This window comes from Falco naumanni, chromosome 1, assembly GCF_017639655.2.
Source record: "Falco naumanni isolate bFalNau1 chromosome 1, bFalNau1.pat, whole genome shotgun sequence".
NCBI classification, from domain to species: Eukaryota; Metazoa; Chordata; class Aves; order Falconiformes; family Falconidae; genus Falco; species Falco naumanni.
The window spans coordinates 82,083,703-82,111,424 of record NC_054054.1 but is presented as its reverse complement, the minus strand read 5'-3'; the positions used below and the strand labels follow the sequence as shown (position 1 = coordinate 82,111,424).

Genomic DNA, 27,722 nt, shown 5'->3' with positions numbered 1-27,722 from the left:
GGGTGGGGTGGTAGAGAGAGCACAGTAGCCAGCAGGTCTGCAAACTCCACTGGGTGTTTACCAGTGCTCCCACCGCCGCTCCTGCTCAGCCTGCCAGGAGTTGCAGGGTGGGAACTTTTCTTCCAGCAGCTGCCCCAGGCACACTGGGCACAGTTACCTGGGAGAGCAATAACCAGCTGCCTTGAGCTCTCAGAGCTGCTGGGAAACGTTAAACGCTGACTTAGGCAGATTTAGGGGTGTAAGGAATGAAAGATAATCAGTGCAACATTTCTTCTCCATGGATTTTGTCTGCTGTGATCACATCACTATGCCTGGAAACACCCTGAATAGCTGATTTACTAATACATGTTAGTAAATGTGTATTTATTTTTTTTAAGCTTAAAAGATTATTTTTTTTAGCCTCCCAAGACTTTCTCTCCTGTACAGGCAGCTGAATATTGCATTCTAATTATTTCAGTGATCAAAGAAAACACTTTTGTGTTCATAGTTACAAACGAAAACCCAAACATCTTCCGTGCGCAATTCTGCTGTAAATCTCTCTAGCTTACACAACAGATAGGAAACAGCAAAAAGTACTAGTGGAATATAATACATGTTTGTTTGAAAGGAAAATGAGCTTTGTGTGGATGACATGCTTCAGTAAACTGATAACCTAAAATTTGTTATTATTCAGCATATTAAATAACTTTTTGGTTCAATAATTTCTCACTATTAAAGTTATTAAAAGGCTTTTACACAATAAGCTGTCAGCATTCTATATGGCAAAAACTCCACTAACTCAATGGGAGGCTGATACAAATGTCAGTTCCAAAGAGACACCAGACTATTACTTTCTTTTTTTTCCTACAATTAAGTAAATTCTCAGTATGTCAAAACACACAAGAGCAGGTGGGGAGAAAAAAAAAAAAAAAGAGAAAAGCACTGAATGTACTAATTCATTACCCATCTATTCACTACCAAGTTCTTCCTTCTTCTGTTACTTTACCTTCTAAACCTTCTGGTTAAGCTTTACGTCTAGTTAGACAAACTGTCTCCTCGTACAAGTAATGAATATATGTTTTTTTCACTGCAACATAATGCCTTTCAGTACACAAACACTACACAAGTATAATTACATCTCCACTAGCTAGATGATAAGGGAAACTTTGATTATGCTTTCAGTAAAAAAAAAATATCCATGTATAAAAAGTTAAAAACCCCAAAAAATATGTGAAATGAAAAGCACATTTGAAAGTGAAATACGTAACAGCAGTGTGCTGGTTAACAGCTTAATCAGCTGAGAGCAAACGGTTATTCAGCATCAATAACCCCTATTATGAGTTGTGATTTTGTTTTAAATTAAAAGTGCTTAAATAGCAAGTATGAAATTACTGAAAAAAAGGCATTTTAATAAATTAATTTCACATGTGTTCATAGGCACTTCATAAGCTTTGTTCTGCAGCTAAAAGGAGTTTGAGAAGTTCATCAGATAAAAAAATATTTTCCTTAGCCCTCGTGACATTTAATTTTATAGATCTGTTGGTTTGAGGGTTTTTTTAAGTAACATATACAGCTCTAAGTTAAACCACTGGACACCTGTGAGGGAGGAAAAACAAAGGAATACTCAAAGCCACAGGGAATTGCCATATTCTCCATTTTAGCAACGTGATAAACTACTGGAAGATTCTGACCAAAATGCAGAATAGCACCTGCACCCAACCCTGTACTCTCATAAAAGTCAGTGAGGTTTTCACTTACTTGCAATTGTTGGTGCTGAACTGGGGCCTGAAGAAGAAACTGCAGAATAAAAGAGCAGATGGAAACCCCAGAAGAGCAGATGAAGAACTGCCAAGCGTGACTGAGGTGAAACAGAGCCAAATATTTTTATCAACTCCTAAACCAAGACATTCTTGGTAGTGAGATCAGAAGCTGAGCAATCACACCAAATTATGCTTCAACCTGAGATGAAAATTTTAATTTTGTTCTTCCAGCCAGTATAAACAACAAAATAAAAGAAAAACATAATAGGAACGTTGTAAATATATCCAACAAAACCAGAGACAACCTTACAACTTACAGGCTCTGGAAAGGAAGTCCATTGGAATAAAACTAATACTGGATATAAAGGGGAGATGCTACAGAGCAATTTTGTTTCACGGAGATAAGTGTGGCTTGTCAGATGACAGTCACTTATCTGTTATTGTTTTATGGAGTGTTTGTTGTGCTGATGGAAGGCAAAGGTCAGACCTACACTAAAGAAACTTTAGCTGATTATTCAGAAGTCAGGGTTCAAGATTTTATTGCTGGGGTTTCTATTAACAAGCCTGTGTCTTGGACAAACTGAGAGGTGATGCCTGGTTCCAGAGTGCTGGTGCACAGCAGCTTGACTCCCAGAGGCGCGCTCCTGGGAAAGATGTCTGTGATGGGCTGAGAGGGCGATAGAAGCCTTCAGGGACTGTTCAGGAATGAGTGTGTCTGGTCAGAAAAAAAAAACCAAAAAACAAAAAACACACCAACAATGGTCTCTCCAAATTTCCATTCAGCAAATGCAAAAATAAAAGATCGAGCTCTGGCAGTTTCCCACTAAAAGAGGAGAGGACAGAAATCCTGGGATTCATTAAAGACCTCTGTATATTTTAACAGGCAAATGTAAAAAGACTCTGGACACAGAAAAGGGTGTTTTTGTTTTTTTTTTAAATTTAAGAAAAGCCAACAACAAACCTACATATTGTCCTTAGTGGGAACAAGGAGGACCAGTGTGGAAGGCCAGATATGCACCTCTGAAAGTCGGGAACTGTAACAGTCCCTTTTGAACCTAAAGCTATCTGGAAAAGTGATCAAAATGTCAAGAGGGACCTGTATCTTTGAGAATACAGCATTCGTACCAAAACCTGACCTGCTGTGTGGGGACTGTTTAATTTGGCTATAACAAATGTTAACATCTCTAGGAACTATCCCACAACCGCAGAGCAGAGACATGGTTCCTTTCTTCCCCTTCCACCCAGCTCCTCGCCCTCCTACAGCTGGTCCCAACATGTTGCTCAGTCCTCACCACTCTTTCCATGCCCAAGCGCTGAGAGGCTGAGAACAGGAATTGCCTTCCCATGGTGCCAAACCTTCGCAGTCCCCCTAAAGCCCCAGCTTTATGGTACTTTCTTCTTAGTCCAGCTTAACCACTGTGTATCAGGGAACCAGAGCTCCTGGAGCAAGTGTTCACACTGGGTGCTGGCAAAAGGCATGCAGGCACCTTGCTTGCCGCCCACGAAAGCCAAGAACCATGTGCCCAGACCTCAGAGCGAGGCCCCAGGTGACAAGTATGACACAAACAATTGGCTCTTTCCCTTCTTTACGCTGCATGACATAAAGCAAGTGAAAATGGTTTTTAGCCATAACCAGAAGGCCCAACTACAGAGCAGGATTTTGGGGCAGTCCAAAGTGAGTAACTCAACACTGAAGTGCACACGAGGGATTGCTGAAAGTGACCTTAATACTGTGGTTGTCTGCCACTTCAAAGCACAAGCAAACAACATATACAGTAAGGGCAATACCGCATATATAGTTATAGAGGCTGTCCTTTATAATGCGTGCATAACATAAGCAGTGTGCTTTGGAAAAAAAAAAAAAAAAAAAAAAAAAAAAAAGAATACACATCAAGTGCCTGCAAAATCCGAACTAGTGATTACAATTTTGGGCAGACAGTTTGGCACAGACACATTCCTACTAATAAATAAAAATGTGGTTTTAAAGGCAGCTGTATATCACACTTCACTGAAGAATTTGCTTCCATTGTCCCACAAAATAGTCCATCACTGCATTAACTCAATATCAACCACTTTTTTTTTATTCTTACTAGCTGAACATGTTTTATGTTTGGGTGAGATACAGCTGACAGCTCATTTTTCCCTTGCAGATAACTCGATCTCGTCCGAATTATTAATGTAACAGAGTTCCAAAACAGATTTGCCAGTGGATGTTAAGTCAATTCCCACTGACTTAACTGAGGACAAAACTCAGCCCTTGAGCAACAGAACAAACTCTTTATACTCAGTAGCTGTACTGGTTAATGTTTATTTCCTCTTTGTGAGAAACAGGCATGAAGCAATATATTCAAGAGACAATTTATGTAAATGCCTGTGCTAACTTTACCGGGATTTTCACTATGTATGTGCAGTTCACTTTGGTGTGGTTTTTTTTTGTTATAAAATGAGCTCCTATACCACAAACGCATTTCTGCAAGTACAGTAACTGGATCAAAATAAAGACATACTTTTCAGGAAAAATATGCATACTGTACAGAACAGTAAGCTTTTAAAGCAAGTAACCTTCAAACACAAAAGTGTCCCCCAGGCAGATTTTACTACTCTCATTTTAATATTGCCTGTTTCGTAAAAGAGAGTGAAGTCTCGTTTGGTAACTATGTATGCTCATTTCAATAGCATAAATGAAGCAGACATTTAATAATCAAAACTTGCAAATGTTTTAGTACAATAAGTATCTTACATCTAAGCTGATGACCTAAAAAAATTCAAACCGCCCTACCCATACACATAAGATTTAAAATGCAATGTCATTTCTATAAGCAACAACTGGAATAATAATTTTAGAATTACCCAGTTTCTTACTACTCTGTTAACTTTGCCATTGAACAGAAACTTTACAGCTCCAGTTAGGGCAAGCTTCAACAATCTCCTTCAGGCAGTCTTCCTTAGGAACATTTTTATCTCGATTACACTTCTACCAGTCTGTGATGCACTGACGAGTTTTCCTCACAGATGTAACAGCTAAATAATAGGATGATGTGCAGTATTGGTAAACAAAATCGGCCAAGCATCACTTACCTAGCTGAAAACTACACATCCAATAATCGACCCAAATCCCTTCTTCAAAAGTCAAGATGGAAATAACGTAAATATTTGAGACAAATTTTCCCCTATCAGTTCATACAAGAGCAGAACTTGTTAGCCTGTATTTTCCTTCCAGAAAGAACATCTACATTTAACTGCAGGAATTCATTCAGATCACAAGAGGTGAAAATAACCCCTCCTACATAAAAATAAAAATACAGGGAATTGAAAAAAAATCCAGTCAAAGAACTTAGAAGCAACACAGTCCTTGCTACAAGAAAAAAAACATTATCAATCTTATAATATCAGTTACCATTTAAGACAAAAATTGATTGCTATTAGAACCACTGACAATATATTACACTTGCTAACCAAACCTAGCCCTTGGGTAAAACCAGGGGCCAACTGCAACTGCAGACAACGGAAACTGCCTGGCCTTACAACAGAACGGAACGTCACCCTTCCCTAAAGGTTCTTCTTGCTTCCACAAGAAGTAAAGCATGAATAGCATAGGTACTTCGCCTTTGTACACCTATACTGAATATACTTCAAGGCAATGTTTTGTGTGCTATCTGATCAGTTGTTTCATGTTTGGCAGAAATGTATTTCCACATCTATTACTAAAAGTATAATTTTATTATTCTTCCCTCAACAGTTTTAATAAATCATACACTACCAGCTCTTAATACTACCTTGTGTCTGATTATGACATAGAAACAAACTGAACTATTTGAGCTTGTTATGTTTAATTAGTCATCAAATTTACTGTCCAATGATACCAAGTATCCTTAAAATAGTTGCCACGTACCTCGCTCTCACACACACTTCCAAAAACACACACATACATTTGTGTTACATGCAAACATGTATTTATACTGTACAGGGCCTTGTCTTTGGAGCTCAAAAATACCAACCAAAAATACTCTTCTAAAGGAGGTGCATTTTTTTCTTTTCATTTATTATGTGAGACTCTATGACCAGTTTTTAAAATAAGCAAGAAATTCTTAACTGTGGACGCTGACAATACAGCCACATTAACAATACAAGTCAACATTCCTCTACTACGTTAGTTAAAATCTTGGCACAAAGGATGAGGAATAGTCCGTGGCATCTCACCAGTGTCCCTCTGAGAACTGCAGATGGGCACATGAGTCTCTTTTCTTTGAATCCAGAGGGAATATGGAAAAGAACGGCTGTGAGAGAACTGGCCCTTAGGGGCAACAGAAAGGCCAAAGTGGTATTGCTGGGGTTGGGGGGGAAGCAATGAGAATAAATGAGATTTCCCAATTTTCAAAATCAGGACCCTAATACCAAAGAATTGCCACAAAAAATGGCAGCCTGTCCCTTCCTCCTGCCGCCAACCCTCAGCCAACACCATCCCCTCTGCCCCGCCAGCGCCCGTGTCCAAAGGTGGGGGGAGCACACAACCTCCCAGCCCAGGGCAGCTCGTGCCCACCCCCTCAGCTGCCGAGGACACACCAAAGGACCAGCTGACAAGGCGGGTCTGACCCATGGTCCTGCCTCCCTGAAGGCGATGGTGACCCCCACACCAAGCCCAGGCAGCACAACTGCGTCCCTGCCTCCACACGGGAGAAGAAGCTGCCAACTCTTTCAGTGGAACAGGTGCCGTTTCACATCGCCCTCTCTGATGGCACTCCACAAAGTCACACCAATGAAGTTAACATTACAATTCCTGAAAGCCCGAACAAGGGATACACAGTAAAAACTATGAGACAAACTACCGGGGGAGGGGAGAACAAAACAAAACACACAAAAAACCACCAACCAAAAAAAAAAACCCAACCCAGCCCACAAGCTGATGAATACATTCCTGTTGAAATACACCAGCAGTGCTAAGTCTTTTCCGTACTCTTTTTTCCATGTATCCCCAAAATTTCCAGCTGGACAGCTGCTTGAGAATGAGCCCTTTGAAAGATGACACATACAGAGTGCTAACTACAGTGAGCATTTCCCACCTCCAGAGGATTAAGAACATTCTTCCTCTTGGATGCATATGTCAAAACAAGCCAAAAATTATTAAACACTCTCCCAATATCTCTTCTATTACAGAGAACGGCTATTGGGAAATGGTGTACGTTTCGCCAAGTTTCCTTTGAGTCAGCTGTGGGTCTCTTACTTGCCAAATGTAGTTAAAATAGAAAGTACAGAAACTGACAGTAACAACTGAACCTGAAGTTTGGTGCTGTGACTTCAATTTAAATCAGAGCTAAGACAGGATTCTCAGTGGTTTGGGTTTTAATATGTACATTAGAGATAATGTACCAAAGACATGAAATAAAAAAAGACAAACATGGTTTAAAAAAATCTTCGTCTGTACACAGAAGACAACAGATGCATCATCTACTGAAACAGCACTTAATAGGATGTCCACAGCTTAGGTTTCATTCTTTCTTAAGAGGCATACAAAAATCTTTATTACCCTATTTTTATACTCTACAATAAAATTATATTTAGAAGTTCAGTGCGTATACCAATTTATGTGGTAAACTTTGGGGTAAAACCCAGAAAATAGTTATTGAATTGAATGCATATTTAAATGTTGGTGGTTTTTTTAGGTTAAACATGTCTTTGGTACTTTTCCTAAGGCACACTATACTATCTTCATTGTAGTGAAATCATTTACCCGATATGAAAATCCTAACATACTTCAGTTCCCTAATTCTCGTGGAAGTCTACATTAACAAATGTCAACACAGCTACCCCTGTATCACAAAAAAAGTTCTCAAAATGTACAAAAGGACACCAAAAGTGCTAAGGCATTCCCGAGAAGGTTGGGTCTCTCTTGCTCCCACAGGCTTTCTAAAATCCGCTCTGTTGGCACCCGGGACCTGCACCCAGTACCCTCCAGACTCAGGGGGGGACTGCAGGATTTGTTCCCGAGCGTAGCTTGGCATGCAGCCAAAGGAGTCATTTAGCCGAGGTTCTGGCCAAGCAGGGAAGTGTTCCGTTTCTTCTGCCATTCATTGAGACCCACAAGGAAACTGAGACAGGAAGTCAGGCTTCCAGATAATGGGAGTGTTCCTAACGATGTCCTTTGGCTCACAGCGCAGCACAGTTCCTCTATGCTCGCCTTTGCTACAACATCTTCTCTCTAATTTCCCACTGTACAAGGGGAACAACAACAAAAGCTTTTTAAATTAATTTTCCTTCGCATCCAATTCAAACGCCCAGTAATTGCATGGATTATCGGCTTGTGTGGCATGTATGAACAGCAACAATTTTTTTTTAAAACAGCTATTTATGCTTGGAAATTATTTCAGCATAATGCCACTTTGAAAAGATTCTTCCATTGCAATGTCTACATAAATATACTTTAAAAGATCACAAAACACCAAAAAACAAACTACACCCCAATTGCCTGGTTACCTCTTGCCTCCACTGTAATGGAGGTAGGCTTTTTCAACAGTCCAGTAAGTCTCAGTAAAGTGGCTCTAAATATAATCTTCCCTCAGGTACAAATTCTGACCTCATTAAGGGGAACATCACCACACCATTCATCTCATCAGAAGTAACAAGAGATCCTGACGGGAACTGCAGTCTGGGTGAAGAATTCAGCCTTACAAGTTGCAGTGCATAAATATAATGCATTTAGCATTCTGGCATAAATGTGCCAGAACACACAGATAAAAAATTAAGACACGACTTTAACGTAAAGGAGAAAAAATAAAACAACACCACCAAAAAAACCACAAAAAAACCTTCAATGGCTGCTGCAGGTCCCTGCTCTGGGCATAGCTCCTTAGCGGACAGTCCACACCATGGCCCATCTAACACAGTCCAGGGCCCGTGACAAATCAGTGCCGCAGGCTCTTCTGCGTCCCATCCACAGCACCTGCTGCACACAGGATACAGGCAGGATACAAAGCAGTGCTGCTGTAGCTATGATGGTCCAAAGAGATGAAACTCAGAAGTCTGCAGGGAAAGTAACTACCTTTTCTTAGAACCATCTTACAGAAAGAAAAAGAATCTAAAACAAACTTTCAGGCACACGATATTTATAAGCCATGGCATTTTAACAGCTGGAGGAGCCACGAAGCAATCCACAGCAGCGCAAGAGCAAAACCAAAAGATCTGTGCAAGAACAACCCATCCATATTTAACTGAATGACATGCTGGAATAAAATACCACTGGGAATTTTGATATATGTATCATTGTTTTTAATTAAAAGGTACTACCTTAGCAGCAACTGAATACAGAGACCGGTTTAATCTGCAGTCAAAATGCACTGCCAGAAGTTTCTGCTGGAAATCGCTATCTATGGCTTCAGAGGGCTCAGCACAGGGTCATTCACTCTTGTCTGCATCTCAGTTTTTATCCGGTTACCAGGCTTCCCCTGGTAGATAACATATGCAGCACTTTGTAATGGCAGTTTATTCCCTATGACTTCTCTAAGCACCTCTCACCTATCCAAACTCAAACACAATGACTCTTCAGACAACAAACAAGAAGGGAAACTACATCCAGAGCAGATTTTGCAGAAGGGAGGAGGGAAGTGGCAGTGGCAGTGGTGTATGGCAGCACCCTGCAGGGCAAGGAGGCCCTGCAGCTCTGCCAGCACAGGAGCATGCCTTGGGCATCCTCCTTTCCAGCGGACAGCCAGCTGTGGAAAGGGGTTATCTTGACACCAGAACAGCCATAAAGAACTAAAACGAATCGGAATTGGTTAGCGCATAAGAATGGTGATGTTAACTTGCCGCTTTACCACATAAAAGCAGATTCAAAATCTTATCTAGCTCTTCACTGATTTCCACAATACATCATCTGCTTGTTGGAAGGAGAGGAGAATTTCTCCACTGATAAGACCTGGGATATTTTAGGTTAATGAAGCTAAGCCAGAGTATGTGAGCAGAAACCAAGGGTCAAGTATTTTTTCTTCTCCTATAAGATTACATAGTTAGAACTGAGTATTACTATTTATGTCAATTTTTTTAATGTTTTTCCTTAGGGCTGCTCTTTTTTCTGAGCTTGTTCATAATTAGGAAAGACAAAACATTCACATTTATAATCAAGTCTTTCTAAATAATTCAGGAAACCTTTGAATTCCTGTACAGCTTTGGGCCTAGCATGACTAGATCAATGAATGAGCAAAAATATATTACATGTGATGGAATGCTGTACCATACTCCAAATAAATCTAATGGACACTTTTTTAAAATCTCAAGATAGCCAAGAAAAAGTAATTTTGTCCCAGTTGAAAAAGTTCTCATGACTTTAGCTGGTTCTACGCATTGTTGAGTTAAATCACCATAGAATAGCTTGCATTTCTCTCTATCATTTCAGTTTTAGCCCCCTCAGGACCTGCACATCTCCACAAATGAAGTTACTGATCAAGGAGGCATCTCTGTATTTGGATCTCTTCCATAATGCAAAAGGGAACCTATGTTATAAATTCTCTTCACCCAAGTTTTGCTTCTGTAGACACGCTGACTGTGATCCATCAGTGCTACAATTCATACTTAATTCAGCTTCTTCCAATATAAAGGTATTACGAATAAAAACATCCAGAAGACCTGGACTGGGTTTCTGCATTTTCACTTGTACTTCATGTGTGAAAGGGTTGCTAGTCCTTTATCTGCATTCTTGAGGATGAAAACAAACAAAAAGAAGGCAAAAGCAAAGGAGAAAAGAGGAAGTCATCGTCCCCCCCCCCCCCACACACACACACTCTCTCTCTACTCTCCACCAGTCCTCCGATTCAGGGGTCAAAGGATCTACAAACTGTAAAAAGAAAATGTTTCCATTATAGCCAAAGATTTTACTCCTTCCTTCCACTGTCAAGTAACTCCAGAAAACTCCGTAACTAAAGCTAAGTAAAGGACTTTCTTCAATCAAGAACCTCTGGTCAAAGCTAGACTCGCCACCTGCAGTTCTCACTCAGGCCATGATTAAAGTTCAACACACTGAAGAAACAACATCAGAAAACAGAAGTTTGTGAAACACAAAAGTAACAAACTGCGTGGTTAAATGCAAGATTTGCACCGTTAGGCCATGTCATAAGGATACTTAGGTCTATACTGCAATCTAGAGTTTCTGTAATCCATCCAAACTACATACAGCTTTTTGGGGGGAAAAAATAATAATAATAAAAAATCACATGTTCTGCTCTGTTTTTATTTTACCATTTTTTCTTCAACATTAAATAAATGGGGAAATTAGTACACCTGTTCTTCCTAGTTTTCCAAGATCCCCTTAGCTTCTAGCAGCCTCTGGGATAGGAAATGTTTTAATTTGGGGATATTGTAAATTACTGAAGAGACTTCCAGTGCTTGTCAAACTTTAGCTAATGGTATGTGATTTTGCTGATATTACTACAGACTTCATTGACACCAGTTTCACATGCCTGCTGTATTTTGTAACAAATGGCTTATTATCTTTAACTTTACATTTCTTGAAATCACACAGATAAGGAACTAACTGTATATGCAACTGCAGCCATCATATTCATCAGCATCTTTAGCCATTCATCAAATTGAACAATTAATAAAATATTCAGCTATGACATGAAGAAACCTATCTCTAAAGGCTGCAGTAATCTAAATCCAGTCTTATCCTGAGGCTTCTTGGAGGGGGGAGGAATCAGATGCTCTTGCAAGCTGCTGGATTTTTTTTTTTCACACCCCAGTCCAGCAAGAAAGAACCTGCAATCACAAGGTCACTGAATGTAAGATTTCATGATACTCTCGTGTTAGTGATGACAACTACAGAAACTGGGGCAAAAATCCAACTGCCTTCATTAATGTGCCTGCAGAGCATGTGAGCACATGAATACAAGCGAGCCATAGCCCAAGTACACAGGAGTAAATTAGTCAGCTCTGCACTTTATTACTCTTCCACCCATAAATATTATCTCTAAAGTAACTGGAAACATTCCCAGTGAGTTAAATAGCCTCTAGATCAGGTTTAACACACAGATTAATGTGGCGTTTCCCAGTGCAGGGAAAAAAAAAATAAAAAGGCACCCACACAATCTGTACAGGCAACTTTAAGAATCCTGCTGTATAGATACTTCCACAGGTACCCATGCTTCAATGGTACTTCCTTAGGTAATCAGGTGAGCATGTGCATACATGTGTTTAAAGATAAGCATGTATACAAGTGTTCCACCAACCCATAATGAGAATCTACATACATTAGGTAAATAGTTTTCTTCTTGCGTGCTTGCATACATTCATTTTCATCAAATACAGTTGGTCAACGCATTACAGTCACACTGAGCTTTGCAATTCATTCACTTCCCAAAACAGCCAAATTGCATTTATCTTTCAGGCATGCTACAAGACGTAAGTTTTTGAAACGGCATTTAGGGAGGGCTGAGGAACAAAGGAACTGCAACACTGGATCACATCCAAGATCCTGTCTCTGACAGCAGTCACCACCAGCTGCTTCACAGACAGAAACAAGAATCTGCAGTAGGTAGACGAGGATAATCTTGCCACACATTAGGGTTCATCCTGGTTTCCAGCTACTAAAGACTGGCTTGAACTCCAAAAAATGAGGTATAACGTCCACTTGAAAATGTTATCATTATTAATTACCAGAGCTCCAAAACCCCCTGCTAGCTATGTAAGTGACATAATGTATATCCAAATACCACCTCTTTGGAATCTTTTAGCAGACTTCAATCTAAAAAAGAGTTGTATATAAAACCCACATATTTCCTTGTCTCTGTTCTGAATTTGCCACTTCAGAACTAAACACACTAATAGGAGCAGAAATAAAAATCTTCTCTTTTTATCTTCTTGTCCAATTTAAGAAACTGTACATGTTTATTACACCCCTTCTCTTTCATTTTCTCTTTCCTAACTTGAACATCCTTTTACCCTTTTTTCATTGAACAGTTTTTCCAATAATCTTTGTGGAATAAAACACTGAGCCTCATGAATCTGGTTTCTTAGCTATTTTATAGGCTTGATTATTATTTTTTGTCTGAGGGTTTGTTGTGGGTTTCTGGGGTGTTTTTTTTTTAATAGTTTCTTTTTCAGGCATGAAAGATTAATCTATATGACTTTTAAGAACATAATGCCATTATGGCATCTCAGTAACAACAGAATCAGAATTCCAGAATTTAGTCCCGAATCAATTGTCTTTAATAGCTGCACAGTTAGAAAGACTAAGCAGTTTATATGATGACAGAAGGATAGGTTGATGGACAGATCAAAGAACCTGGTACTAAAGTGAAGATCACAAAAAGATGAGTAACATGCCTTCATCGTGACTCTGGCGGTTTTGCAGAGAAACAAGCTATGTTCTTCATCAGAAAAGGGCTGGACACAAAATACTTAATTTATCAATTTGCTTAGACGTATATACACCTTTAAAAGGGATGTAATAGATAGTGATAACTATGGAAACAGTTGTCAAGTAGTGGAGCTTAACCCACCTGCAAATAAAACTGAAGAGCCCAATTGTAAGAGTAATGTTGAGTATGGGGGAAAAAATAAAGTAAAAGTGAAAATTAAGATCTATGTAAGTTCGTTATAAATACAAGGACATTTTTCCAGATGGAGAAATTGGGCAGTTCATAGTCATGTTCTCACACCCGCAGAGTTGTTCTAAAACTACTCTTCATGAAAGCAAATATAATTGGCTGTGCAAGTAAACTGTTTAAATAAATCCTGATATTATATAAGAACCATCTGAAATCATTTTCTTTGCTTGCCTGTGTACATCATCTGGAAACAGAGAAGCTTGGCCTTTTGGCCACCCCCTGGAATTGCTATGCCCTATTCAAAATTCTTCATGCTTTATTGGAAAAGTGGAAAAACGTTGAAGGTCTTTAGTGACACAATACCCACGACAGCAAGAACATACCTAACTAGCACCTATTAAAATGTCAGACACCAGTAAAATGGATTAATTTTTGTTTAATAATAATTAGAGTTATTACTGGAAAAATGTTTAGCTGCTGCTATCAGCGTGAGAACAATGTAACTCATCTGCACAGCTCTTTAGATACATCCTTCTCAGCTGATGTCCATGCCCCCTCACTTCTTCGAACAGCTGATACTTCAAACTCCATCATACAGTTTACAGTACCCAAGGAGCACAATGTGGCTGGAGAGTTACTGGCACCTTTCAAATGCATCAATGTATCTGTCATTCAGTTTTTGTAGCAAAAGGGATAAAATTCATCAGGACAGCAAGACAGGTATTTTCAGTGCTTTTAAATCTGAATTTAGAAGTTAAGTTTTAAAATAAAAATCTTCCCTTTGCATTTGTGGCCTGATTTTGTTGGTTATTCCCTGATCAGGGTTCCAATACTTACTACTCTTTAACGTAATAATAAAAATCTGATGTTTTGTTAGTGACATATGACAATACCAGCCTAAAAGCTCTGAAAGTTTGAATCCTGATAAGATGTGCCATTATACTGACAGTGACAGTCCTGACACAGCTGAACTTATTTTGCTGCATAGCACCAGCTTTAGACACGATTTATGGATTTTTTAAAATTGAAACTCCCACATAATTTAAGCAAAATTATAATTTTAAGTGTGTCATGTAATATAAGTTGTTGGTAAGAATGTTCATATGTTTTAGATTACTAAAAGGATACCTCAGTCCAGCCATATTGCTCTGTGATATAATTGATAACCATCAAAGTGAATAAAAATATTTCAAAATCAATTCCTAGTCAACTATTGATAGACTTTATCTCAATAAAGTACATATAGCAAATAAACTGGTCAAATACACACTGCATATGCTATTAGGCATCATGTTTCACACACCTCAAGAAAAAATCAGGAGCTATTTTAGAACAAAATTGATTTCTTGGCATTTTGGTCTTGACAATCTGTTTTTAAATACTGAAGGAAAAACCCATAACCCTACATTTTGGACCATTATTGCTCTGTAAGAGCTATCTGATTGTGCTCAAAATATTCTCAAACACGATGCTCACAGATTTATAGCCACTCAAAATTTGCACTTGCAGAGCATTACTTAGGCAAAAATCCTAATAAAAGTCATCTGAGTATCTGTACGAGTAGGAACTGCCTCCGAAGCAGTCTGCAAGAGCAACCACTCACAAGGGTTGCACACTGACACGCTACATATGTCCACAGCACTGCCTCCACCTTCACACTCCCCAGCTCAACCTGTTCTAGCGCATGGCTATTTATACAAGCTTTACACTTCAAGTACTTCCAGCACTCTTACTTCATTGTTCAGCAAGGACAGTTTTCACATCAGATCTTGGTATTTAGGTGCACGAGTCCAGCAGAGACAGAAGGTCCACGTATGTGGTCTGTGTTAATATTTATAGCTGGGTATTTCAGGGTCTGACGTGCGGTGTTTAACGGATCACTGGCATCCCACCAAGCACTCTGTGCGAGGCCTCTGAGAGCAGGCTGGTCAGGCACAGCACACTCATCCTCATTTCCAGCTGTGGGCATGGCTGCCCAGTTCCTTTGCTACAGAACTATCAAAAGCATTAGAGGAAAATTTTACAGAAAGCCTGACGATGAGCTAGAAGTTATATTTGGGGGGAATAACTGCTAATTGTAAGCAAGAGAAGAATATGCCAAGGGAAAAAACAGGACTAGGTGACTGGTCAGGGAACACTGGAAAAAGTTGAAAAGCAAGCAGAAAATGCATTCAGTGGAGAAGGGGAACCCAGAAGCAAGGAAACCTGTCATAGGAACAATGGAAGAGGTGACAGGGAAAGAAGTAGAAGATAAGCAGCAGACACGGAGAATGAATATGCATTAAAACATATTAAAAGATTAGCCCTTAGCTCCTTCCTAGCCAAGAAAAATACCCTGAGAACTAAAAATACACAAAGATTTCTCTAGTCCCACTTTCAGTTGCTGTAGCTGTGAAGGGATGTAGTAGAGAGGCAGACAGAGGTTGGTTGTGGTCAAAGTGGGAGGAACGGGCTGTGTTCAGTAACGACTGGAACAAGTAGACTGGAAAGACCCTAAGGAGGCTGAGAAGGCCGAAAAACACTACCACATGCTGCTCATCCTGCTGAAGGCTTTGAAAGGCCAAATCTTAAGCTTTGTTCTGGAATACTCTTAGAATCATCTTTCCTTCAGATATATTCTACTAAAAATAAAAATAAAACAAACAAAGTTGTATAGCCATAATATTTTTCATGAGTCTAAAGCTAGACCATTAAAACCTATTTCAGTTTAATGATAAAGACACATTGTCTAAACAAAGAATAGAGATTTCTCCCTGGTTTAATTTATTCACTGTTATAAAATTTAGTGTCCCATAACGCATCCAGGAAGAAAAAAAAAAAAAAAAAAAAAAAAAGTCTGTTTTCCTGCACAAGGTCCCCTGCGCCCGTGAAAACCAGAAGTTGACTCTTCCCTTTTACAGCCTTTCCGTCAATACTACGCACCACAGATGTGACCGTTTCTCTCCAAAAAGTGAATGGAATTATGTCATAAGCCTATCAACCCTGTTTTCCAGAGGGGCAATAAGAATGACATAAGGCAGACATCCAGGTGTGGTAAATGTTTCCGAGCTTGCCTGGGGGACCTGATTCCAAGCTCAATTAGATTTGTCAATTAGGCTTGTTTTGCAGTGATGTAATACTGCTCCTTGCAGGTCACTTGTTTGACACACCACAAATACAGTCAGAAACAGATCCCCATGGAAAGTGGTCTGGACATGAAATTAAGCCTTTGGTATGGAAGGATATTCACAGAGTTAGAATGTCAAATATATTAATTAATACAGTTTTCCAAGAGCTTCATTATTAAATTAATCTTTTCAATGAAGTTTAGGAGAAAAAGGACTTCATGTTCACACAAATCTCTTTTGAAGTTGCTGAGATACTAGGTTAAAGGGCATCACAGACAAAGTAATGCTGGAGAATTTGGGGGAAAAAAAGAAAGAAGAGGAAAAAAAGAAAGAAAATACTTAAACCCTGAATTTTTAAGTAGTATAATTTACCTTGTAGGTTTATCCACAGCAGGACGGAAGCCATTTGGGACAGACTATTCAGAAAAGCTTGTTTCTGTTTCAGCTGCCTACACTACGCGTTTACTACATGAAGAGTCACAGTTCTGTCAATCTGGCAAGTAACATTAGCAGCACCACCTCTATATTAGTACAAGCTGCACAATATATCTTTTACAATTTACTGCATGACTGAAATATAAAGATGAAAGATGTTGATTATCTAAATCACGCAACAGATTAAAAATGTATAATCAGAGGTTTTAAGAGTTTTCATATTACCAGACTGCACAATTAGCATGCTTACAGCTGAAAACACGTCCCAGAATACAAGACAAACTAAGAAACAATCTAGAAGTATAGAAGGCTGCTGCTGCAGCAACATAAACAAAACTGAGATTATAGTTGCAGATGACACCATATAATAATTATACTTAACATTTACCACCACCTTTTCATGTTCAGATAGGTTACAAATACATAACAAGGTTTCACACCTGAGCGAGGTGGGAAATACCAGTATCTCTGTTACAAACAATTTGAACTTTTTTATTATTTATAAAGGTGCAAAGAAACCAAACAACTTCCTTAGATTCTCACAGGAATGAGAAATGGGCACAGTGGGGAGGATCTTTCTTACTTTTTCTTATTCTTAAGCAGACACACATACATACAGAATTTGTTCTTAATCAAACAGCAAGCTAATCAACTTCCAAGTTATGAAGCTGTAAATCCAATTGTTTCTCTTTATTATTATCCTTTTGACATGTGTATCTAGCTTTACTGGGGAACAAAATGAAAATCTACTGTTCCAAGGCAAGCAACTCATGCATAATTTGAAAGAAAAAAATCCCAATTAAGTGTGTTGTGTTAACAACAACAACAAAAACAAACAAAGGCAATCCAAACTAACTATAGTGAGAATGTAAGAGTTTCAAGGAAGTTTTCTTTGGAAAAGTTTCTCCAGTGCAAAACAGATTTTCTAGTGCAAAGACAACTGCAGCCCACAACAGGGAAAAACAATAGATCAAGGAATTCAACTTTGAGCCTATTCCCAAAACCTTTAACAATTCTTTTAGGAAGTGAAATACCTTGCAAATGCTAGAAGAGACTTATCTGAGCACAGCCAGCTGTCCAGAGGCTGGAACAGTCCTCAGTGATGTGGATATGCAACAGAACTAAGACTTGTTGCCTAATCTCCCATAGCTCACAGTATTTTAAGTGGAAGATCCACCAGAGAGTGTGTGTGTGTGTGTATACATTTTTTTTTTTTTCTGGGGAGGGGACAGACAGACGGACTGGTGTTTTAGGGAAAAAAAAACCAAAAGCCTTCAAAAAACCTGTAATATAAACTAAGTATGAACAAGTATTATAGGACAGGAAATTCTTTTCCGACCCATCTCACTCTGTATATTGAGAAATACATACCCTTAATATGTTATAAGCTGCAGTAAGAATGAAAAAAAGCAAAACTTCAGGAATCCACAGATAAATGTAGATGCATGCTGCAATCCAAAAAAGCTTGACCATACCCATTTAAATCTAACCGGACATTTTATTTTTTTTAATGATACCTGATTTATACAAATGCTGACCTAAGTTCTGAGGTTCTTTAAAGCCTGACATTGCGATGAGTATGGCATTCCCAGTTTTACATCTTCTGGCGAATTAGATCTTGGAAGATGAACTAAGAAAGCCTTACACTTGAACTTCACAACGGTAAGCACTGAGGGCAACATCCTGCAGAGGGACACAAGGAAATATCTGAGACATCAGAAACACAGAAACTGTTACATCACATCCCGCTGTTACAGCATGCCAGGATGCTTGTTGTAAGGAGAAGTAGCACAATCCAAAATTCATACACAGGTTAAAGGTCTGCAGACAAACACACAGGAAACCACACAGCTCATCATGCTCTTCTGCACAATGTCAATAACTCTCTTACCAACACTCCTCTCCTCAACACCATCACAACATTTCTCCAGGCACTTCTCCCTGGGCTCCCAAGGTGCTGGCGTCACTACAGAGACTGAACTTTGGGGTTGTCACAAGAAAAAGCTGCTGGCTTAGATGCAATTGGAAATATCAATTCCAGGAACAACTCCTAGACCAACCGTGCATGTCAGACTCCCGTTACTGCAAAGCTGGAAACATTGTAAGAAAATGTACTTTTCAGCCTCTGTAGCACCCTGCACAACACTGCTGGGAATTAAGGAACAGTGTGATTCTAGTGACACCAGCTAAAATGAACCCTTCCCTATAAAAATGCTAAAATACATACAGAATACTCATAGACAAACCCACAGAGTACCTAGTACCTATAAATAACGTCTCAGAGACTGTCTGTTTCTGGTTAATTTCTCCGGCTCTTCCACAAAAGGAAAAAATGGGGAAGAAAGGATCTACCAAAAAGATTGATTCAACAGTTAGGACTGTATCTATAAAGAGTTATCTATACAGAATTGTAACTGTAACTATAGATCTGAGGCCTCATGTACTGTGCTTTTTGTCACAAGATCACAAATGTTTTCTCATGTGGTCCACAGAATAAAAACTAAGCAGCAAACACTACTCACTGGAGAAAGAACAGAATGCAAGTAACTTAAATAGAGGTGAATCCATCTTGCATCAGCCTGTTTGGGGGATCTCAGCTGTGGCTGGTTTCAAAGCATTTTATTTGCTCACAGATTGTGGTAGGTCAGATTATTCTAGCATGTCTGTAAAATCTGCAGGGAGCTCACTGGCGTTTTTGAAGCGTATCACTAGGTAAAAGCCTAGCAGACTTTGGGTGTTCCCCCGTTTTGCCACGTTGCAGAAATTTGTTAGTATCTGGAACCTAACTGTTACCAGCCTGAACAGCTAAAGCAAAGGGCACTTTTACAGCCTCAGCTGCAGGCCCTCGAGATACAGTAGGAGCAGGTGTTAATTTTATCTAAGATACAAAGTCTTCATACCCTGAACACAATCTCAGGAAGGCCTATCTTGTTTTATCCTGTTACCTCACACATTGAGCGACCACACAAATTTGAGCATGCACAACTCGCACCCCTCAGTGTGAAGCCTGCCTTTGTCCTTCTTTAGGGCCTCAACGTGGAAACCATCCTAATGGCAGATTTCAGTAAAATTACTCATGCGAGTCAGAAACCCACCCCAGCGGGTAAGACCTGACCTAACCAGAACCACGTTTGGGCGATGCTGCTAAAACAGACTGAGCATCCACTGACCCCATCACCTTTGATCAAGTACCAGTACTTCACAGGCTAAGATTAACAGAGTCTTTAGGGAAGGTTTAGTGGGAAAAGTAATTGGGAAGTACTGTTGGAGGATCAGTTTCATTGATACATAGAACTTTCTAATTTCTCTTAAGAATGATTTGTACATGGTTGAAACCTAGCGTGCAATGGTGACATACATTTTCATTCCTGAAGAACTACCATAGACAATAATTTTTAAAAAGTGCCGTTTACTGAACAGGAAAACCTCAACAGCTATTGCTTTTAAGACTAACAGGAACTACACACAACTACTTCACATACGTATCTGCCTCTCATCACAGTAGTATCTAAGCGCCTTGTGGAGATGCAGCAACAAGAACTTCCATAAAGTATTTCAACTTTCCAAAGAAATGTTTCTTCCTCTGAACAAAACGATGGCAGAGAATTGTCAATGCTGATCGCATTGCACACTCTCTCGCTGTTATCTTTCTCTCATGCATAACCTTAAAACACTTAGTATCACAAGTTACAATTTGTAGTTATTCCCACTATGAAACAAGAAGTACTTAAAAAATCCCACCGCAAACTGAGAGTAAATACATGTTTCTCAGTACATGAAATTATGCATATGAATGTTCCTAAAGAATAACAGACCAGAATAAAAACAGTTCAAGTTAACCATGACCAGTTACTTACACATATTTATTTGTGAGTGCTAACTAGGGAAAAAAGAATGTTTGTTTGCAGTTGCTGCAGCTCCTTTTGAATTTGAGTATTCCTTAGTTGTAAGCAAGTAGGACCTAATGCTTCACACTTCGGAACAAAATATCTTTGTGATTAGAAAAACAGAGTTTCTGCATATTTGGCGTATACGTTCACCACATTCTCCTCAATAAATTAAACAAAACCGCACAGACACGGTGAACGCAACCCTTGGCTGAACTAGTTTTTAGGATATAAAATACCTAATTAATGCAAAGGCGGCTGCTGGAAAACTTCAGCACTTGTTAAACAATGAAGCTGGCCCTGGGCGCGGGCACGGCTGTCCCTAACGCGCCGGGGGGTGGGTGGCAAGAGCACCGCGGGGACACGGTACCGACACACGGCGGCCCCGCCCGCCGGTAACGCGCATGGAGGGCTGGACCCGGAGCGGAGGAGACCCAAGTCCCGCACCGGTGGGCTACACGTAGAACAGCGCCCGCCGCTCCGCACGGTGCGAGGGGCCGTAACCCAGCTCGTCCCACAGAGCTGGCGACAGGCTCGGCCAGCGCGGGGGGGCCCGCACCGGCCCGCAGCACACGCCGCACCGGAGCGGCCCGTACCCCACGCACGCGTGGAGCTGCACGGCCCAAAGCCCGGCGGCCCCTCCGCGCCGTACCGTGCCGTGCCTTACCGTGCCGTCCCCGCCGCTCGGGCCCGCACCCAGCACATGCACATTCATAGGGCGGCCGGTGCCGAGGGCCCGCCCCGGGCCCGCCCCGGCCCCAGCAGAGGGGCTGCCTGCCCGGGGGCGACAGGTTGAGCTGGGGGAAGGCGAGAGGCGGCCCGCGGGGCGGGCAGGGCCCCGGGAGCAGCCGCCACCCTCCGGCGCCGCCTGCGGGGCCCGGCCGGGCCGGTGCTGCGGGCACGGTGCCGCCTCGAAAGCTTTGAGCCCCGCTGCGACGCCCGCCCGCCCGGCGACGGCGTGTGTCGGCCGCCCGGCCCCCGGCACGCCGGCGGCGGGGACGAGGAGCGGGGGCGCCCGGCCCGGCCCTGCCCTGCCCGCCGCCACGCCAGGGAAGCGGGTCCCGGGCACCTTCCCCAGGTGAGGCAGCCGGGCGCGGGGCTCCGGCTCCGCTTGTAGCCGGTGCCCCGGGGGGGGAGCAGGTGAGCCCGGGACTCCCCTCACGCACAGCGCCGTAAATAAAGCCGAGACAAAGTCACCATCTGGGGAGGGGATGGGGAGCGGTATTAGACGTGGAAGTCACTTACCGGCTTTGCAAGGATCCTTATAATCTATCGCCTCGGCTTTATCCTCCTCAGTGAAATCGTAAGTGTAGTCATAATCAAGGCCAGAGCAGGAGGAAGGCTTCCCACAGACAGTCCACCCGGCCAGCCACAGTGCCATCCTCCAGCAAAGCATCTTCATCCTCCCCCGGGCAGGGCGGGCAGGGTGCAGATGAATTAGGCGGCCGGCTCCGCTGTCCACGCCGGCTTGGGAAAGGAGGGTAAGGAATGGAGGAACCACAGCTTTGGGGAACGGTGGGGGTCAGTGGGTTTTTTTCCTTCTCCACCCGGAGGCTGGTCCGACAGACGGTGCGCCCTAGGTAGCCCCGGTCAGGCGGGTGCAGCACGAAGCGAGGAGCATGAGCGCCGCGGGGCCCCCCGCCCGCGGCCCGCCACCTCGCCAGGGAGAAGTCGCCGGGTGCGTGGGTGGGCGCAGGGGGTGGGCTCAGGCCGGGAGATCCCGTCCGTCAGGGCGTCCCCCCGCTGTCAGGCCCCCGCCGAACTTCCCGCGGCGGCGGCGGCTGCCCGCGCCCCGCTCCGCGCCCGGCCCGCGCCCCGCCGCGCCGCCGACCCCGGTCCCGCTGCTGCTGCCAGAAGATGGATCCGGGCTGCACATCAGCAAACTGCCGCGGGGAGAGGGGGAACGAGAAAGAAAGAAGGAAGGAAGGAAAGAAAAGGGAGCGGGGGTGGGGGGGGTAGGGGGGGTGGGGGTGCGCTAGAGCAAACCGCGGAGCCCTAGTGATGGGAGGCAGCAGCGATGCTGGAGGGAGCAAAGTGTCAGAGCTTCCCCCCCTCTGCACAAACACTCTAAGCTCTGTCTCTGGTCTGTCCCCCCTCCTCCGTCCCCCTTTAACTTACGAAAACCTTACAGGCAACTAACACACAGTCGTCAGCATCCTGCTTACTTATTCATACAGTCAGGGTCAGGATCCGGGCTGCTTCTGATCTGCTCCCTTGATAGTCTTATGGAAACACACACGCATTCACTATATGCTTCTATCTCCATATAGCTTTCTCTCCAGATAAGCAGTGGTCGGCATTTAAACAACAACAACAACAACAAAAGAATCGAGATCAGATAAAACAATGCACAGATCGACACCCGGCAGCCAAAAAAGCTCGAGAGAACGGGTGATGAGGAGGACGATGAGAAGAATTAACTGCAATTTAGGAGACGGGAAAATAAATCAGTGCCTGTGTATTCCTCCCTCTGCTGCGTCTGCTTTGCAGTGTTAGCCCCATGAGCTGACGGGTGGGGGTTAAGGAGCGAGGGGGAGGGGGAAAAAGAAAAGTTTAAGCGTCCATAGTTTGTTTAAAACAGAGGAAAGCAATATAAAAGGTCCATCGGTCTCCAGAAGTTCAGCCAAGCAGCTGGGAACCGGTTCCAAAATGAAAGTAAGAGCAAACAAACAAACAGAAAAAAGAAAATAATCAAGGCAAACAAAAAGTAAGATTGCAGCAGGCACCGGCAGCGCTGAGATCTTGCAGTCGGGCTCCCCTGCTCTCACGTGGCTCTCCGGGGAAGCGGCGGAGGTGTGTTTCCCAAGCGGGGTTCCGCGGAGCCCTGCTGCGCCCCGCCAGCGCCCAGGCGCGCCGAGCCGGGCGGCGGGGCCGGGTCTGCGCTGAGCCCGGGCGGGGATCGGCGTGCAAAGCCTCCTCCGCGGCCAGCCCGGGGGTGGGGAGGGGGTGGAGATACGTGCTGCAGGGATAAAGTAAGATCAAGCGGAAATAAATAAATAAATATATATAGGTAGTTGAAGATCTCGCTCCCTCCCTGCCTGCCTCCTCCCCTCCCCCGAGACGTGCTGCTCCGATCCTGCAGGAACGCCTAGAACTGTTTCAGACCAAGGTGAGACTTTTCCGTAGCAAACTCTCCTCCTCCTCTTACGAGTTTCCATGGGAAAGGGCGGGGGGGGGCGACGGGGGGACGAGGTAGCGGGGAGTTTCCCCTGCTCTCATTTCGCCGGGGTGTCACATTTAACACGGGCTTTTGAAAGGGGCTGCGCTCCGCTTGCCCGCCGCACTTCCCGGTCTCCTTCCCCCTGGCGCAAGGGTGGAAATCCGGAGACAGTCCCTTCCCCCGGCGGTGCCAGCAGCGCAGGCCGAGCCGGCGGCCTCGGGGCGCCCCTCACCGCGGCCCCGGGGCGCAGCGCCTCCCGGGCAGCCCGCGCCGCCCCAGGTGCGGGGGGGGGGCCGGGGGAGCGGGGGCAGCGCCCGGGAGGCGGTTACGCAAACTCCGGGGGGAAGGCACGGCTTGCTGTCGCCGCTATCGGCGGGGAAGGCACGGCTTGCTGTCGCCGCTATCGAGGCTGAGCTGCTCCCAAAACCGGGGTGGCGGTTGGCGGAGTGGTAAAATCGCGACAGAGCGTGCTGCCCACCCCGAGCCTGCCCCTGCGCTCCTGCGGATGAAGGGTGAGCGCTGCTATAGATAGGCGCTCTCTCAGTTCATACCATTCAAACTGGAAAGGTTGCTTAAGACGGAGCTAATAACAGCTTAATAATAACAGGGCGCATTACGCAGCCTAGCACTGAGTAACAGCAGTGTCTCGGAAGCATCCATGTGCTGTGCTTCCTTATGTTTTTGGCATCCAGGTTGTGCTCACGTTACTCCCAACTCAGTCTTGCTGCTCCGAAGTTGAAAGCCAAGGAATGAGTAGCTGCCACTGAAAGGCTGCAGCCTTCCGTAAGGAGTAACTGTTCTCTGTCCCGGCAGCGGGGTTTGCTGTGTCACAAGGCCCTCAGAAAGCACCACACACCAGATCACAGGAAAGCCTAGGAAACTTGTGGCCTGTCCCTTGCCCTCCTCCTCAGCAGACACTTGGAACAGACCCCAGGGAAGATACCGGAGACCATTCCCGTCAATCCATCAGGGCAGTGTTGGGCCTGACGGCCCCTTCACTTCCCAGTGTCACAGTTTGGTGGGCTGTCGCTGGCTGGAGAAACCAGTTTGATCCGATCTGAAAGCTAGTTTCTGTTATTGTTTATGTCCGCCAAGGAGACAGTTTATCTTACAATGCCATTAACTACATGCTCATTTCACATACTGACCTCCCTAACCTGGTTTTGTCATTCTGTTTCATACGTGCACACCTTTACAAAGTTAATTTTCTTTCCTGAGCCCATGTGCCTCCACCCCGGAGAGGAACGGCCTCCGCCTAACAAGCTCACATTTGTCCACAGAGCCTTCGGAACGCTGACCTTGCTGACGGCTTCAGCAAGAGGATCGAACATACAACATGCGATCCTGAGCACACCAGTCTCCCCAGTGAGAAGATGATCAGAGTCTCTCTCCGGCGGGCGATTAACTCTCCCAGCAAGGTAGGCACTGACGTCACCCTCAGCCTCCAAGCGGCACCTGCCCCTGACCTCAGCACCGCCAGGGCTGGCAGAGCAGCACCACCGGCAGTGGCAGTGCGAGGATGGCGGCCCGGCAGAGCCCTGGCTGAGGCAGGAAACACTCGGGAATGCCAGGTGGGACCTGTGCAGAAACCTGGGCATGTACATGATGTAACAAATAAATGTGTGTATAGGTCAGGGTGAAAGCTGCTTTCTGCTTGTAATCCAGCACAGCTACACATTAGTATTACTGTTTAAAATAAGCGTTACAGCTCTGCAGGAACTATTCTGCATTGCTTAGGTATGAATATTCCCCCCAGTCAGATTAGTAAAAACCTTTGCTCACATTAAGAGAAGTTTTTTCCTAGTAACCAAACTGGCTGATATTTTTTTTAAAGAATAAACTTTTCCCCCCAAGTAACCCATTAAATATTCAATCTAGCTTCTTTCATGATGCAAAATTTTGAAACATTTTAGGTACAAAATATATTTTTCTTATCGCACATTCATGTCTACCATTCCAAAAAGCTCACAACTCTGATAATCCATCTGACAACACAGTCAATCAAAAATCCATCCTACAGCCGTTTCCAAAGAAACGAACACATAGCCAAGAAGACAGAATGCTTAAGCTGGAAGGAAACCAACCAAAGGAACACAACAGCAACAACAAAACTCCAAGCATTTTCCCTTTTCCCTTAAGTTTTCTGGTTTGGGGGTATATTACAGGGACACAGATAATGGTAAATACAGTTATGCTAAAAGTGGTGGTGGTATTTCTTTTTTCTTTCTTTTTTTTTTTTTTTAAACCAGGAAGCTGGAGGCTTTTCTGCTCTTCCCACATACAAAAAAAAAAACCACTTTAAAAAAAAGGACAAGTATGTAAGAAAGACAGACACAATCACAGAACTAAAAAAATACATCTGAAACATCATTGCTCACACCTCCTCCTCATTCTTTAGCTATCTGTCTCCTGCTTAGGCCTCCATCTCGTGTGGCGTTTTAGGTGGGTGGACACAATGGGCTTATTCACAAGCATCAAGCTCAGCACATGCCTAAAGCTTTGAAGGCTGAAGACCATGGCTGGTCAGCTCCTTGGGGCTGGGACTCGTGGGAGTTTTCAGGAGGCTAACACAGTGAAGTTCAGCAGGAGCTGGCTACCCTTCTGCTTTTATCATCTTACAAACCCGTTCCTTGCTCTGAGGTACCTACAGCACTTCCAAAACTGCTGAAACCATGTTTAAATAGTTGGCAGTTCCCAAAATTATTAAGTCTGTAGGGGAAACACTGAAGCTGAAAGCGCATTGTGGCAAGTAGACTGTCTACGGTAACAGGCATATAAACAATTATAAATATACACTGAGTAAACTAGATAAATAAAATTAAACTTTTTAAGTTAAAATCTGGCACTCAGGATCCTCACAGCGGTGAGCTCACCTGTGACACGTTATTTCTCCATTGTCTCCCACATCCACTCCTGTACTATGACAGTTCATTCCATGTTCACATACAATTCTTTTCTACAGACCTCCGTGCTTAATTCACAAGAAGCTCTTCAATGTTGTTTTCTGGTTTTATTTTTGAAAGTGCAGCCCATGCTTTATTCATTACACACTTATTCAGATGCTGCTCTCTATACAGAGTTATTGATTTCCTCATGGGCTTTTTATGGAGTTTGTTGCTACAGTATTCATATGCTTCAAAAATATTAATCAGTTTAGTTTCATAGTACACCCCTCAGATGAGGGGATATTGTGACAGGATATGAATATTACACATGGCAAACAGCTGCAAATTGCCTGGTTTGACATCTCATAGACCTGTCAGGACTTGGCATTGTAGAAAACCTTATTTCTTCAAGGCCTGGTTCCTGCTGTTTTCAGCTGCAGTAATTTTACTCCCCAAGTATCCCAAACTACTTCTACTCAAACTCTGGAGTTTTCAGGCATCTAAAACTGAGAAGCAAGTAATTAGCAAGAAGTGTAATTTAAAAGCCTTGAACCGGCTTTATCAAGGAGCTCTGTGGCAGAGGCAAGGGCCAAGACTCAAATTTCAAGCTGTTCAGCTCTCTGAAGACTTTAGACACTATTTCTTTTCCCGTAATTCCTTTCCTTCAATACTTCCTTCAGTTTCTAGAATAAACGTGACCGGTCTCCTGCCAGCAACAGCCCCATCATTAATGACACTCACATAATTAAACCACCACTTTGAATCATCTGCTCCTCCATGCAGTGCCTGTTAGCACCAGTAGGCAGTCCTGCGTTTGGCCCAGTGTTTGAAAAGATGTGTCTCTCTTCACCACTGGATTTCACAGCTATTACTGGCAGGAGAGGGACAGCACATCTTGGGATCCCTTCCAAGCTCCGGGAGAGGGTGTTTTTTAATAGCACGATCCCATCTGCTTGCTTTCCATGACCATATTTT

The 27,722-nt window shown here is 43.1% G+C and overlaps 1 protein-coding gene and 1 long non-coding RNA gene across 2 annotated transcripts in view; one reads left to right on the top strand and one right to left on the bottom strand.

Annotated features, from left to right (window-relative positions):
• The window catches only part of TLL1 (tolloid like 1), a 138,377-nt gene extending 116,273 nt beyond the window's left edge, over positions 1-22,104 (bottom strand). The window contains exon 1 of the mRNA XM_040601634.1: positions 21,948-22,104. Coding sequence (XP_040457568.1) covers positions 21,948-22,104 — 157 coding nt within the window. The remainder of the gene's footprint in view (positions 1-21,947) is intronic.
• Positions 22,105-23,698: 1,594 nt separating this feature from the next.
• Positions 23,699-26,011, top strand: LOC121091628. The gene is made up of 3 exons (XR_005828980.1): positions 23,699-23,811; positions 25,143-25,280; positions 25,883-26,011. It is a non-coding gene; the product is annotated as an uncharacterized LOC121091628 (long non-coding RNA).
• Positions 26,012-27,722: the final 1,711 nt, after the last annotated feature.